This window comes from Lotus japonicus, chromosome 2 (genome assembly GCF_012489685.1).
Source record: "Lotus japonicus ecotype B-129 chromosome 2, LjGifu_v1.2".
In the NCBI taxonomy this organism is placed as follows: domain Eukaryota; kingdom Viridiplantae; phylum Streptophyta; class Magnoliopsida; order Fabales; family Fabaceae; genus Lotus; species Lotus japonicus.
The window spans coordinates 61,397,938-61,410,373 of record NC_080042.1 but is presented as its reverse complement, the minus strand read 5'-3'; the positions used below and the strand labels follow the sequence as shown (position 1 = coordinate 61,410,373).

The window sequence follows — 12,436 nt, the reverse complement described above, 5'->3', positions numbered from 1 at the left end:
CGAGTCGGTAAAGTAGCTTATCGGATTGCGTTGCCACCTTTTCTTTCCAAGATTCATGATGTGCTACACGTATCACAATTGAGGAAGTATATTCCTGATCCCTCTCACATCATCAAGGAAGATGATATTCAGCTTAGAGACAACTTGTCTTTTGAAGTGGCACCAATGAGGATTGAGGAACGTAGGATCAAGCAGTTGAGGAACAAGCAGGTTCCTCTGGTAAAAGTGATTTGGAACCAAGTCACGGGCGATGCTACTTGGGAACTAGAAGAGAGGATGAAGGAACAGTATCCGGAACTCTTCACTGAGCCTTAAGTTTCGAGGACGAAACTTTCTTTTTGGGGGGTAGTATTGTAAGACCTGGATTTTCAGAACAAGCTAATTTCCGACTCACGCGTAGAATCAGTGTAAGCGTGACAGGAGTTTGATATTTGAGAAAGATTAATGAAGAAGAAAGTTCAGGAATTGCTTGAGGAATGTTGCGTAGTCATTTTAGGAATTAGAGCGAGTCGTCTGCACACCCGCCTTATGGCAAGCGTGTCCAGAATAGGCTAATTTCGCTTTAGAGCAACGTTTTAAGTGAGATTTCGAATCCTTGGAAAATTTAAAGATTTTCTTTATTTTTCCTTCGACCAGCGTTTCATTTCGGAACTCTGGACTGTACGCACGATAGGTTTCACTTTTCGGATGTCCGCCGACGCTAATTTCCTTGCTTCGAAACCCTAGATTCGAGCGATGGATGAAGACTTTTTCTATTCGGGACTTCTAACGAATTTTCCGTCCGCGTTGCCAGATTTGTTTCGACATTTCCAATCTTTCTTCAGAAGGAAGTTTTGTCGTTTGAGCATCACAGCAAAAAGTAGTTTTTCGGGGCAGATTAACCGACACCGCTTTTGAGTTTTTTCGATATCGTTTTTCCCAAATCCTAGATATTTGTTTTGAGTTCTGGAATTCTGACGCCAGAATCTCTCTTAGAATTTCTCGGTGATCGTGCTGCAAAAATCGGAATCGCGAAATTTTCATTTTCCCGCGATTTCACCCGCCTATAAATAGCGCGAAAAAGCAAAATCCTCTCATTTTCTTTCCATTTGTGGCTGATTTCGTGGGGAGCAAGGGGGGAGGAGATTTCCGCGAAAACTTGACCAATCTTCGTGCAGTTCGTCCCTACTTCTAGGTATCGAGGTAACTATCATGAATCCTGCCTCTGATTTCTGTTTCTGCTGAGTTTCTGAAGTCGTTTCTGTGCTCTAAGTTTTGAGCTTTTTCTAAAATTGTCCGATTTCTCTGATTTCTCGCTTGGGTTATGTTCCTTATGTTCCCCTGAGTCTAAAACCTCTGTCAGTAAACTCTGATTGCGATTCAGTTGTCCAGGATCTGAAAAATTGACTCAAAACTCTTTTTGTCTCACATTTCGAAACTTTATTGTCGAAAAGCTGTAATCTGACTTCGTGCCTTTAGGATTTGTTGTCACGGATGTCATGAGGATCAATGCTGTCAAATTTGTTTTCCGAACTGATAACTTTGAAGTTTTGAGCCTTTATTTTGGACCAAAATGCCCCTGGATAGTCGTATTTCGACCCGATTGTCCGAAAATTGTTCCGACAATTTCTTTGCCTTAGTTTTACCCTAAAACTACCTTGTGAATTGATTTAGATCGAAGAAAAAGTTCGAAAACCCTATTTTCCATAGTGGCCGAAACCTTATTGCTTGGGTACCGTGTCCAAAAATAATTTTTGGGTCTCTATGACCTGAGCCATTGCGTAGCTCTTTCAATTGTCGAAATTTTGGCGCCGGTTTCGTGTCATTCTGAGTTCTGTAGCTCGAGTTATGCTCGTTTTAGCGAACGAAGTCTCCGTTGTCAATTTGTGCCTAAGTAGGAACTCTGAAGCTTTAGAGGCTTTCTTTACGATTTCGATTAGTATTAGTAGATCGTGTTGCTCCTAGTGAAGCTTGTGTTGATGATTGTGTTTTCTTTGTTCTAGGTTCGCAATTTCCATGCCCAACTTCTACTCACGAAGGTAAGGGTAACTCGGTTTTAGAGCGTCTTTGAGTCTTGCATGCTTTTATCGCACTGCCTGTGTTTGAGATGAAGATGTTTATATTGATTGGCAGATGATTATGATTATTATGCTGAATTTGGAAAATGTTTTCTGAGAGGCTTCGGCCGTTTACTGGTTTCTGTCGTTACTGCTTCCTAGTGGATGAAACATGTGGTTACTTTGGATTGGTCCTTGGGTGGGCTTTGTTATTGTCTGACTTGGCATATAGGGCTTGAGTCAAGTGGCGATGAGGAGGTGTGTCCTATCATTGTCCCATCTTGCGAGATGCTAAGTGGCGATGAGGAGGTGTGTCCTATCATTGTCCCATCTTGCGAGATGCTAAGTGGCGATGAGGAGGTGTGTCCTATCATTGTCCCATCTTGCGAGATGCTAAGTGGCGATCAGGAGGTGTGTCCTATGATTGTCCCGTCTTGTGTGACGTTAAGTGGCGATTAGGAGGTGTGTCCTATGATTGTCCCGTCATGTATGACGTTATAAGTGGCGATGAGGAGGTGTGTCCTATCATTGTCCCGTCTTGAGAGACGATATTGATCGATCCATTTTGTTAGCAGCATATAGTTGCATTATAGGGAACTAACACCTGACCCTATGTTGTTGGATTTTCGTATTGGTTTATTGATATCTGATTTGATGTTACATTGTTGAGGTTATTATTATCTGAGTCCGATTTATGTTTAAGTTGTTGATATATGAGTTGAGTTATGTTGCTAGTTATTTACCATGCCAGGTAATTAAATTCGAACAGCATGATTTTTCTCTTTTATACATGGTAATTGCATGGAGTTAACCCTTTCTATTTGCTACTTGTTGTTTGGGCGCTTAACGCTATTAGGCGATGGAGATCCTTCCGCCGAGGCATAGCTACTCGAGTTGGAGATCGAGTTGTAAGTGGTGGAGTAGAGGTATGAGAAGCATCTTTGCTTCTCTTCTTGTGGATTATGTTGGAGTCTCTTTTACTTTATGAGAACTCTGTTATTAAAGTCTTGCTTCCGCCACTGTTAAAGTGCGCATGTTTATTCTGAACCTTACTTATGGTATTGTAAACTATTATTACTGTATATCGGGAAACAAGTTATCTAAATAAAGTTATGGTATGTTTCCAACCTTTTAGCCGAAGTGTTTAGTTGTTTTACAGAAAAAAAATTCCCTTGGTTTTTAGGGATTGCAGATTGGTCCTTAGACTTTGTTAGGTTACTAATGTGACTCCTCAGTTGAGAAATTGGGGTGTTACATGCACACTTCTCCAGCATACAAGGATTAATGCTGCTTTTCAGGCAAGTATCTTCATCAGAGAGCATACATTTAAGGAGAAGTTGTACGAAAACCTGCGTGGTGTAGTCTCAAGATATGCGCTAATGTTGATCGCAAAGGAGAAAGCACGCGTTGGAAAATGCGGCTGCACTATGAGGAGGACACACGGTCTGCCTTGTTCATGTCAGATTGGTAGGATGGCCACTATTCCATTGACGCCAGTGGACCAACATTGGAGGAGGCTTACATCAACATCTGCACCTGATGAATCCCAACCTGTTTTGGGATTGAGCATTGCGACAGAGTTAGAGGTCATTGCAAAGATGTTTGAAGAAGCTAATGTTCCGAGAAGACAAGCTATCAAAGAGAGGCTTCGGGAGATTGCATACCCGGATCAGACTTCTATGTGTCCTCCTCCAAACAAGTTGCCTACAAGGGGTCGGCCCAATGAACCTAAGGGTTCTACCAGACGCATTCCTTCATCTTGGGAGAATGCTGATGCAATAGCTGGGTCAAAGCAAGCTAGCAACTCATTAGCTCCACAAGGCAAGGGGCGTAAGACCCGGTCAGCAAAACGAAAGAGCATTCCTTTGAAGCAATCTGCACCTAAGAAGAGAAGCAAAAGGATTGCAAGCAACTCAGCTAAACTCCCGCCACAGCACCCGAAAGGCAAAGTTTACTCGGCCAACTACATCCATGAAGTGCCCGAATTCCTCCGTGAATATGGCATTGATATTCAGAATGTTGAAGATGATGGGAATTGTGGATATAGATGCATTGCTTCCTTGATGGGTATGGGAGAACTTGGCGTCAAGTCCGAGAAGACATGATAAAGGAGCTTAGATTACGACAAGGTGTTTATCATGGTATGTATGGCACCAACACACATTACGAAAAAGTACTACAAGCCTTGCATCTTGCTCCAAATGAGTTTGCAACGGAGGAGAAGTGGTTATGCGTGCCGGATATGGACCACATTGTTGCTACGATGTACCAGATTGTGTTCGTGACCTTGTCGAATCGAGGGGGCGCCACCTACTTCCCTCTCACCGGTCCAGTGCTACATCTGTCAGAGCAACAAATTATATGTTTACTCGTTGTCAACAACAACCACTGGGTGAAGGTACTGATCAATATTACATTTAGTACGAATTTACCTTACATTACATGAACTTTATGAGATACTTAACAATATAATTGATCATTTTGTAGGCGCTTATTTCAAGTGACTTTCCTTTGCCAACGGTTAATCCACAATGGATGTATCATTGTACTGTTGAAGCTTGTGGTTGGCAGCTACCATACCTGGATCGCATGACCCTATTCAACGAACTCTATCGAAAGGAAAATGTAGACATACATAAGATCGATGGAATCATAAATCTCGCTGAAGATTAGTTTCGTGATGTTGTAGTAGTCCATTTGCAAATTTTCATATTAGTTGTAATGTATCAATGATAGATTATAATGTAACATTTATGTTTCTGTTGAAGTTTATGTTTCTGTTGTGTTAAAGTTTCTGTTTTTGTTGGAGTTTCTTTTTCTGTTTGTTTCTGTCAAGTTTCTGCAAAATATCGCCCTTTAAAACTGCGTGACCAACGCACGTTCAGTGTGCGATGGTAACACCTTTATAAAGCGTGACGCATATTACGCACTTTGTAACGGCGCGACTAACGCAGTTCACTAAGTGCGTATATGTGTCTTTCCTATGTATATTCAGACATTGGGACATCAACTCTGGCACTACTTAATCGCACCTTGAACGTGCGTTCGCAACGCATGTTCAAGGTGCGTCTACGTCGCTCCATGGGTATGTGCGATAGACACGCACTACAAGGGTGCGTTCGAAAGGGGCATTTTCGGATTTCCGGTTTTTCATTGGGTCTGAATAGCTGTGGAGGGGTCTGAATAACAATTCCCTAAACCAAATCCATAACTACAAGTGTACGCAAACATGACAGCAAAACACAAAACAAGAATAAATAAAAAATGTCCAGTAAGGGCATAACTTTCAGCTCCCATTATAAGCTCCGACAGATCCCATGGTAAAAAATGTTGTGCAAACAATTCAGCTTGGGAGACGGTGTGGAAGCGTAAAATCATGGGATTTCACAACTTGAATCTAAAAACATACCATATCAACAAGAATAAAAAAAAATGTCCAGTAAGGGCAAAACTTTCAGCTCCCATTATAAGCTCCGACAGATCTCATGGTAAAAATGTTGTGCAAACAATTCAGCTTGGGAGACGGTGTGGAAGCCTAAAATCATGGGATTTCACGACTTGAATCTAAAAATATAGCATATCAACAAGAATAAAAATAATATCCAGTAAGGCATAACTTTCAGCTCCCATTATAAGCTCCGACAGATCTCATGGTAAAAATGTTGTGCAAACAATTCAGCTTGGGAGACGGTGTGGAAGCGTAAAATCATGGGATTTCACGACTTGAATCTAAAAACATACCATATCCACTGCGAAAAAGATTTCACAACCGATTAAGGTTGGAATAGGGGCGCGGAAATGTAAAATTGATGGATTTTAAGATTTTGCTAACATTGAAAGTTTGTGCTCCCTTGCCACTTGTTTGTGGCGCTCTGCCAAGACTCCAATTGTTTCCAATACGAAATTTTCTTTTGGTCCCCACCAGTTGAAATTTCTAGATTCGTCACTGATCATAATAGTCATTTCTTCCAACTTTGGCAGACAAGATACATGAAGCATCTCATTTGAATGTTTACCACTGTCAAAACTCAAATCGTTTGAATTCTTAGGCTTCTGCAAAAAATGTAGAAACAAAGATATTATAAAACATAGGCTTAATACATCAGAAGGCCCCTGTAATTGTAAAGGGAATCAAATCCAGGGCCTAGAAAATTTTTGCATCAAATTGGGTCCCTAGAAAAATTTTTTTAATTCAATTAAGGCCAAAGTGTGCCAGCTCTCAATTTTATCCCAGTCAGCATTTCCACGTGGCTTTTATTATTATTTTTTAATTTAAAAAAATAATTAAAAATTATTTTTAATTCCATCTCAGTTAAATAATTAGAAAAAAAAATTTAAAAACTTAATAAATAACCTAATATAATAATCCTTAACTAAACAAACTAATAATCTAACTAATAAACTAATCTAATAATCTAACCTAATCTAATCTAATAATCCCTATAACCAATTTCAATCTTCCCCAAATTAAACCCTAACTGAAGAGAGATTAAGAACACAGAGAAGTCTCCCCCTCTCTCCTAGCCGGCGGCCACCATCATCACCATAACCACCATCTCCATTTTCCCCTCTGAATCACACTAGCACTGGTCCTTTTCTTCCTAATCACCTTTGTCGTTCCTCTGTTTCTCATCTCCTCAAAGCAACACATCTATGTTAGAATCAAAGAAGGAATTCTGAGCTAGACTAAACCCAGAACCCACCCACCTCCACGCCACCCAGAACCTACCACCACCATCAACCAGAAACCCAGAAACCACCCACCACCATCACCAACCTCTTCACGCCACCCCAAACCCAGAACCCACCACTATCCCTCAGATCCATCGAATCACAAGAAGAGGAACGATGTTGCTTCCAAGCAGCGTTCCCTGAGGGCTTTGAGATCATCGGAACAGTAGGAATCAGAGAGAGGAAGAGCGTGATGGGGGCGACAGAAAAGGATGACGAACCCAGCAAACCCATTCACCACCGCAAGCCACCACAAGCCCAGGACGACCACATATGATTTATAGAGAGGGACATGAAGGGCGGTGGTGACAAGGAAGCAGCGGTGGAGCGCGACCTACACTGAGGGTTTGCAGGGTTGGGGGTGGGGGGTTGGGGTTTCGTTTGGGTTGAGTTGGGTTGGGTTGGGTTGGGGGTGGGGTGAGGTTGAGGGTGGGTATGGTGGGAGAGAAGGGAGGAAGATGAGAACTGAGAAGTTCAATCAGAATGATGAATGATGAATAAAAAATGATGAATAATTAATTAAATATTTTTTGAATAATTAAAAAATGAGTTGGAATTAAAAAATTAACTTTTAGAATTTTTCAATTAAAAAATAATTCCAAATGCCACGTGGAAAAGCTAAGTAGGCTAAAATTGAAGCCACTTCAGCATCAGACGCACTTTGTCCTTAATTGAATTAAAAAAAATTTTCTAGGGACCCAATTTGATGCAAAAATTTTCTAGGCCCTGGATTTGATTCCCTTTATAATTACAGGGACCTTCTGATGTATTAAGCCTAAAACATAAAAACCCAATGAATAATCAAAGAAAAATTATCTTTATATGTACAGGAACAACTGGAGAAATGAAAACATTACGCTTACCATGGGATCTGTCGGAGCTTATAATGGGAGCTGAAAGTTATGCCCTTACTGGACATTTTTTTTTATTCTTGTTGATATGGTATGTTTTTAGATTCAAGTTGTGAAATCCCATGATTTTACGCTTCCACACCGTCTCCCAAGCTGAATTGTTTGCACAACATTTTTTACCATGGGATCTGTCGGAGCTTATAATGGGAGCTGAAAGTTATGCCCTTACTGGACATTTTTTATTTATTCTTGTTTTGTGTTTTGCTGTCATGTTTGCGTACACTTGTAGTTATGGATTTGGTGGTAAACACTCTGAAGGATATCTCTGCCATTCCAATGCTCTCAAACTATTTGGTAGATGTCTGGGAGCTTGAGAAAAATGAGCATTTTTAACAATGAGTGTCTTGAGGTTTCCCATGTTCTTGAAGCCTTCTCCATCCCAGTCTATTTGTTCTTCTTCAGTTGAGGAGTAATCCAAACATATGATTTCGATTTTATCAGTTCCCTTTTAACATAAATGCATAAATCAACCAAAAAAATGTCAGACTTAAACACTCATATTTAGAAATTTTGAAGGTAATGAACAATGTGACGTATAATAGTCCAAAATGATAATTTAAATTGTAAAATAAATCACTCATGTTGATCTTACTCACCGTATGATCTTGCAAAACATGAATTATATCTTTGGCTATCCCTAACCTACTGCGCTCTCCGGGCTCTTTTGGTGATTCTTTACGAACAACTTCAGTACCCATGTCTTGAACCACCGCAAGAAATGATATCTCACCACTTGAACTAATTAATATTCGACATTGATGAGCCAATCTTCTAATGTAATGTTTCACACAGTAACTATAATGAGCACGAAGTGTATGTTGAACCTCGTCCAGTTGAAACCCTTTGAAGCAACAAGCAATGTCAAGAAAAATGCATTGCTCAGTAGTCTCCAAATCAACAAAGCCTAGGACCTCTTTGAATTCTGTGATTCTCATGCTTACAATATTATCTATGAATGATTCACATTGTACTGCACTTTTTCCACACATGCTGGAACCTAGTGCTTTCAATAAACCTGCATGGCCCATAGCAAAATGTACTCCATGATTTAGTGCATCCATGTAACTTGAATCAACTTTGTCATTTTTGAAAGCACTCCAGGTCAACAAATCAAGAGCTTCTTTGTCATTTAACGTCTATACTTTATATGTCCTTTTAATTCCATGACTTGCTAGCAAATCCTTGTCTGCAGTGGTAATGATAACTCTGCTACCAGAACCGAACCAATCAGGTTCTCCAGCAGTAGCTAGCAATTGCTCTAGTTCGTCAACATCATCTAGAATCAACAGAACCTTCTTTTGACAGAGACTATGCTTAATTTCCTTACTTCCTTCCGACAAACATGTTACATTGACACCATCGTCATCCCGTCGAGCTATTTCATGAAGAAGTCTCTTTTGCAGGTCTACCAATCCATGACGGTTTGAATGCTCACTCACATTATGAAGGAAACACACAACTTCAAATTGATCAGCTATTAAATTATGAATCGCTCGAGCAAGTGTTGTTTTGCCTATTCTCGCGACTCCATAGATCCCTACCATAAGGACTCTATCACCAGACTCAAGATCTAGAAGCTGGATTATTTTTTGTGCTCGGGGCTCCACTCCAACAGGGTGCTCCGCAACAAGAATAGGAAAGTACGTAATCTTATGAAAAACCTCTTGAACTATCTTCAAAATGGACTCAGAATTAAATTCTTCCCTGTCCAGACAGAACAATTTGTGTGAAGTCAAGAAATATCCGTGTATTTAATTACAACCAAATTGTTTGATATAAGATGATCCAATTAACATGCATGTTCAGCGTAAACAAGCAATATTTGTTTTCCCCTTTTATGCTTTGGATTCGATGTGTATTAAAATGATAAATCATCTAGGTATCTAACTACTTTCATGAAAAAGCGTCCATGAAACAATTGGATGTAAAGCGTCCCCGAATCCGAAAAATAGTTTAAGTGGTAAGAATAAGGGATATATGGTGGGTTGGTTAGAGAAAAGTACTCCAATCATCTCCTCAAAACATGAAAATTAAACTCCTAAGTTTTCTGCATCAAAATGACTAGAAAATTTGAGAAAGAAATTAAATATAAGAAAAGAGGGTACCCAAATTCGAGACGCGAATCGGGCAAGTTAACAACTTGCTGCAGAGCCATTGTCCATTTCTGCAACCTAACCGCGTCGTCATCATCGAACCGGTTATCTTGCAGTGCCATTACTTCTCCATAATCTTTTCCCATCATTCGCACATCATTAGGATCGACGTGATAAAAAACCAGGTGAACTTTGGCCTTGAAGTGGTCAAGGATCTTGGAAAGCTTATCTAAGCAAATCCATACATATTTCTTAGAGATTACAATGATAGCAAACCTGGAACTTTTCATGGCGTTCTCCGCTGCAGCTGGTGCCTTTTCAACATCAGACAGCTCATAATCTAAGACGGTGCTTATTCTATTTACCCTACATGTTTCGGAGAGAAAGTTTGCGACAAAAAGGTCCTCATACCAGCAGCTTACAAACACATCGTAGGAGGAGGAGGACGAGGAAGAGGAAGAAGAGGAGGAGGAGGAGGGTAGTTGGGCCATGAGCGCAGAGTGAAGAAACAGGGATGGAATCACAAAACAACAGCAGTAGTTACTAGTTAGGATCCTCAGAATTTGCTAGTCCACTTAACACGTAGAGCTAGAAGACTTAATTGATCAGTTGTTGATGTCTTTTTCTGGCATAAAATAAATAATCCAGGGTTGTTGGCATTTCACATTCATGATGACAATTGCAATAACAAACGATTTTTGTTCATATTGTTTAGGCTTAATTCCACTTTGGGCCCCTGATGTATCATAAATGAGCGATCGGGCCCCCCCGTGTTTAAACGTAGCGGTCGGACACCCCAACGTTTCAAAAACGTGCAATCCAACCCCTTCTGTTAAGCTCCGTTAGTTGACCAAACGGAGGCCCTTTCATTAATTGACGTGGAATTTTTTTTTTAGTTTAACATTAAATTTTTGACCCAGGATTTTCCCACTCAATTCACAAACCCAATTCCCCCAAATTTTACCCTAATTTCACCTCAATTCCTAACTTAGCAAGCAACAGAAGAGAGATCGAGAGGTTTGTGCGGCTTCAACCCCTGAAGTTCCTGGTTTTCTTCAAGCTTCGAATCCAACGGTGCTCAGCCAAAGATGGTGCGTGTGGCATGGAGAGGGAGAGGTCGTGGACGGCGAGGATCTTCTATCGAAGGGAATCCAAGGCAAACGGTCCCTGTAGCTCCTGCTGTGGTCCACTCGGTCACTCCTCCGAGGTACCTTTATGGCCTTTTCTCTGTCGTTTCCTATATAGAATATGTTGGTGATGTTAATTTATTGAAGGTCTTTACTGTGGTTGTTGGCTTCTAGGTACTTACCTGTGAATATATTTCATGGAGGGAAGTTTGTGACTCACCCTAGGTCTGAATATATTGATGGGGAATGTGAGAAGCTCGAAACATGTGATATTGATACCCTAAACTCAATTGGGTTGAACTGTATTGCAAAGGGTCTAGGTTATAGCTCATTTAAAGTCTGGTACCTTCAACCTGGGTTTGGTCTTCAAAATGGTTTGAGACCCTTTGTTGATGATGCAGATGTGTTGAGGTTCTTGAATGAGCACAGTGGGAGTGATATTGTGAATTTCTACATTGAGAAACTCACTGATGTTCCTGGATCTTTAGATAACCTGGTAATTGATGATGATGTGGTGTATGATGAGGTAGAGATAGTTTCTTGCTCTGTTGCTCAACCTAGTTTTCTTGAGCCTGAATGTGATGCACAACCAATATCTCATCTCCCACCTGAACCTGAACCTCAAAGTGAAGTTGAAGCTGAACATGTGCAAGTTGATGGTGAACCTGTGGTAGTTGAAGCTGAACCTGTGCCAGCTCAACCTGAAGCTGAACCTGTGCCAGTTGATGTTGAACCTGTACCAGTTGATGCTGATCCTGTGCCATCAAGTGAAGATGAAGATTACATTGGTAATTCAGATGATGAGGATGACAGTGAAGTTAGCCTTGATGACAGTGATTATGAAGAAGGCTATGACTGGAGTCAAGTTCTTCCTGTGAATTACAAAGCTCCTCCTGCTGTTTGCCCAAGCAAAGTTGTTTCTTTTTTTGAAGATGAGAATGAGAATGAGAATGAGAGTTCTGAAGACCTAGAAAGTCCATATGACAGTGATGAGGACTGTGAGAAGCTAAGGAGGAGGAAATTTCCAAAATTCAAGGTGGGAGGTGAAAGTTCTGTGATCAAATTTGAGGTTGGCCATGTATTTACTGATCCAAATTTGTTTAGAGATGCTATGAGAGACTATGCCCTGCAAAATAAGAAGGATATTGTGTTTAAAAAAAATGAACCTAAGAGGATTGTAATCAAGTGTCAGGAAGGGTGTCCATTTTATTTGAGGGCTTCCAAGTATGAACAGAATAGCTATTGGCAAATTGTCACACTAAAGGATGAGCACACATGCTACTTGAGTAATAAAAACAGACAAGCAAGGCCTTCCTTTATTGCTAAGAAATTTGTTCCCCTTCTAAGGCATACCCCTCACATGAAATTAAAAGCATTGGGTGAGGAAGCTAAAAATAAGTGGGGTGTGAGACTGAGTAGGTTTCAGTTATCTAGAGCTAGAGTCAAGGCACAGAAGATGATTGAAGGGGCAACCTTAGAGCAATACAAGCATCTCAGAAGTTATGGTGAAGAATTGAGAAGAAGTAATCCAGGGAGCA

At 40.5% G+C, this 12,436-nt stretch overlaps 1 protein-coding gene and 1 pseudogene across 1 annotated transcript; one reads left to right on the top strand and one right to left on the bottom strand.

Annotated features, from left to right (window-relative positions):
- Nucleotides 1-4,137: 4,137 nt before the first annotated feature.
- LOC130736786 (uncharacterized) lies at nucleotides 4,138-4,709 on the top strand. The gene is made up of 2 exons (XM_057588574.1): nucleotides 4,138-4,434; nucleotides 4,524-4,709. The coding sequence occupies exons 1-2, from the start codon at nucleotides 4,138-4,140 to the stop codon at nucleotides 4,707-4,709; spliced, it is 483 nt and encodes a 160-aa protein (XP_057444557.1).
- Nucleotides 4,710-7,907: 3,198 nt separating this feature from the next.
- Nucleotides 7,908-10,262, bottom strand: LOC130736785 (disease resistance protein RUN1-like; annotated as a pseudogene).
- Between the last annotated feature and the right edge of the window lie 2,174 nt (nucleotides 10,263-12,436).

Coding starts and splice junctions, on each gene's coding strand:
- LOC130736786 (XM_057588574.1), top strand. CDS start 4,138: ATGATAAAGGAGCTTAGATTACGACAAGGTGTTTATCATGGTATGTAT. Junction 4,435..4,523: donor ACAACAACCACTGGGTGAAG/GTACTGATCAAT, acceptor ATCATTTTGTAG/GCGCTTATTTCAAGTGACTT.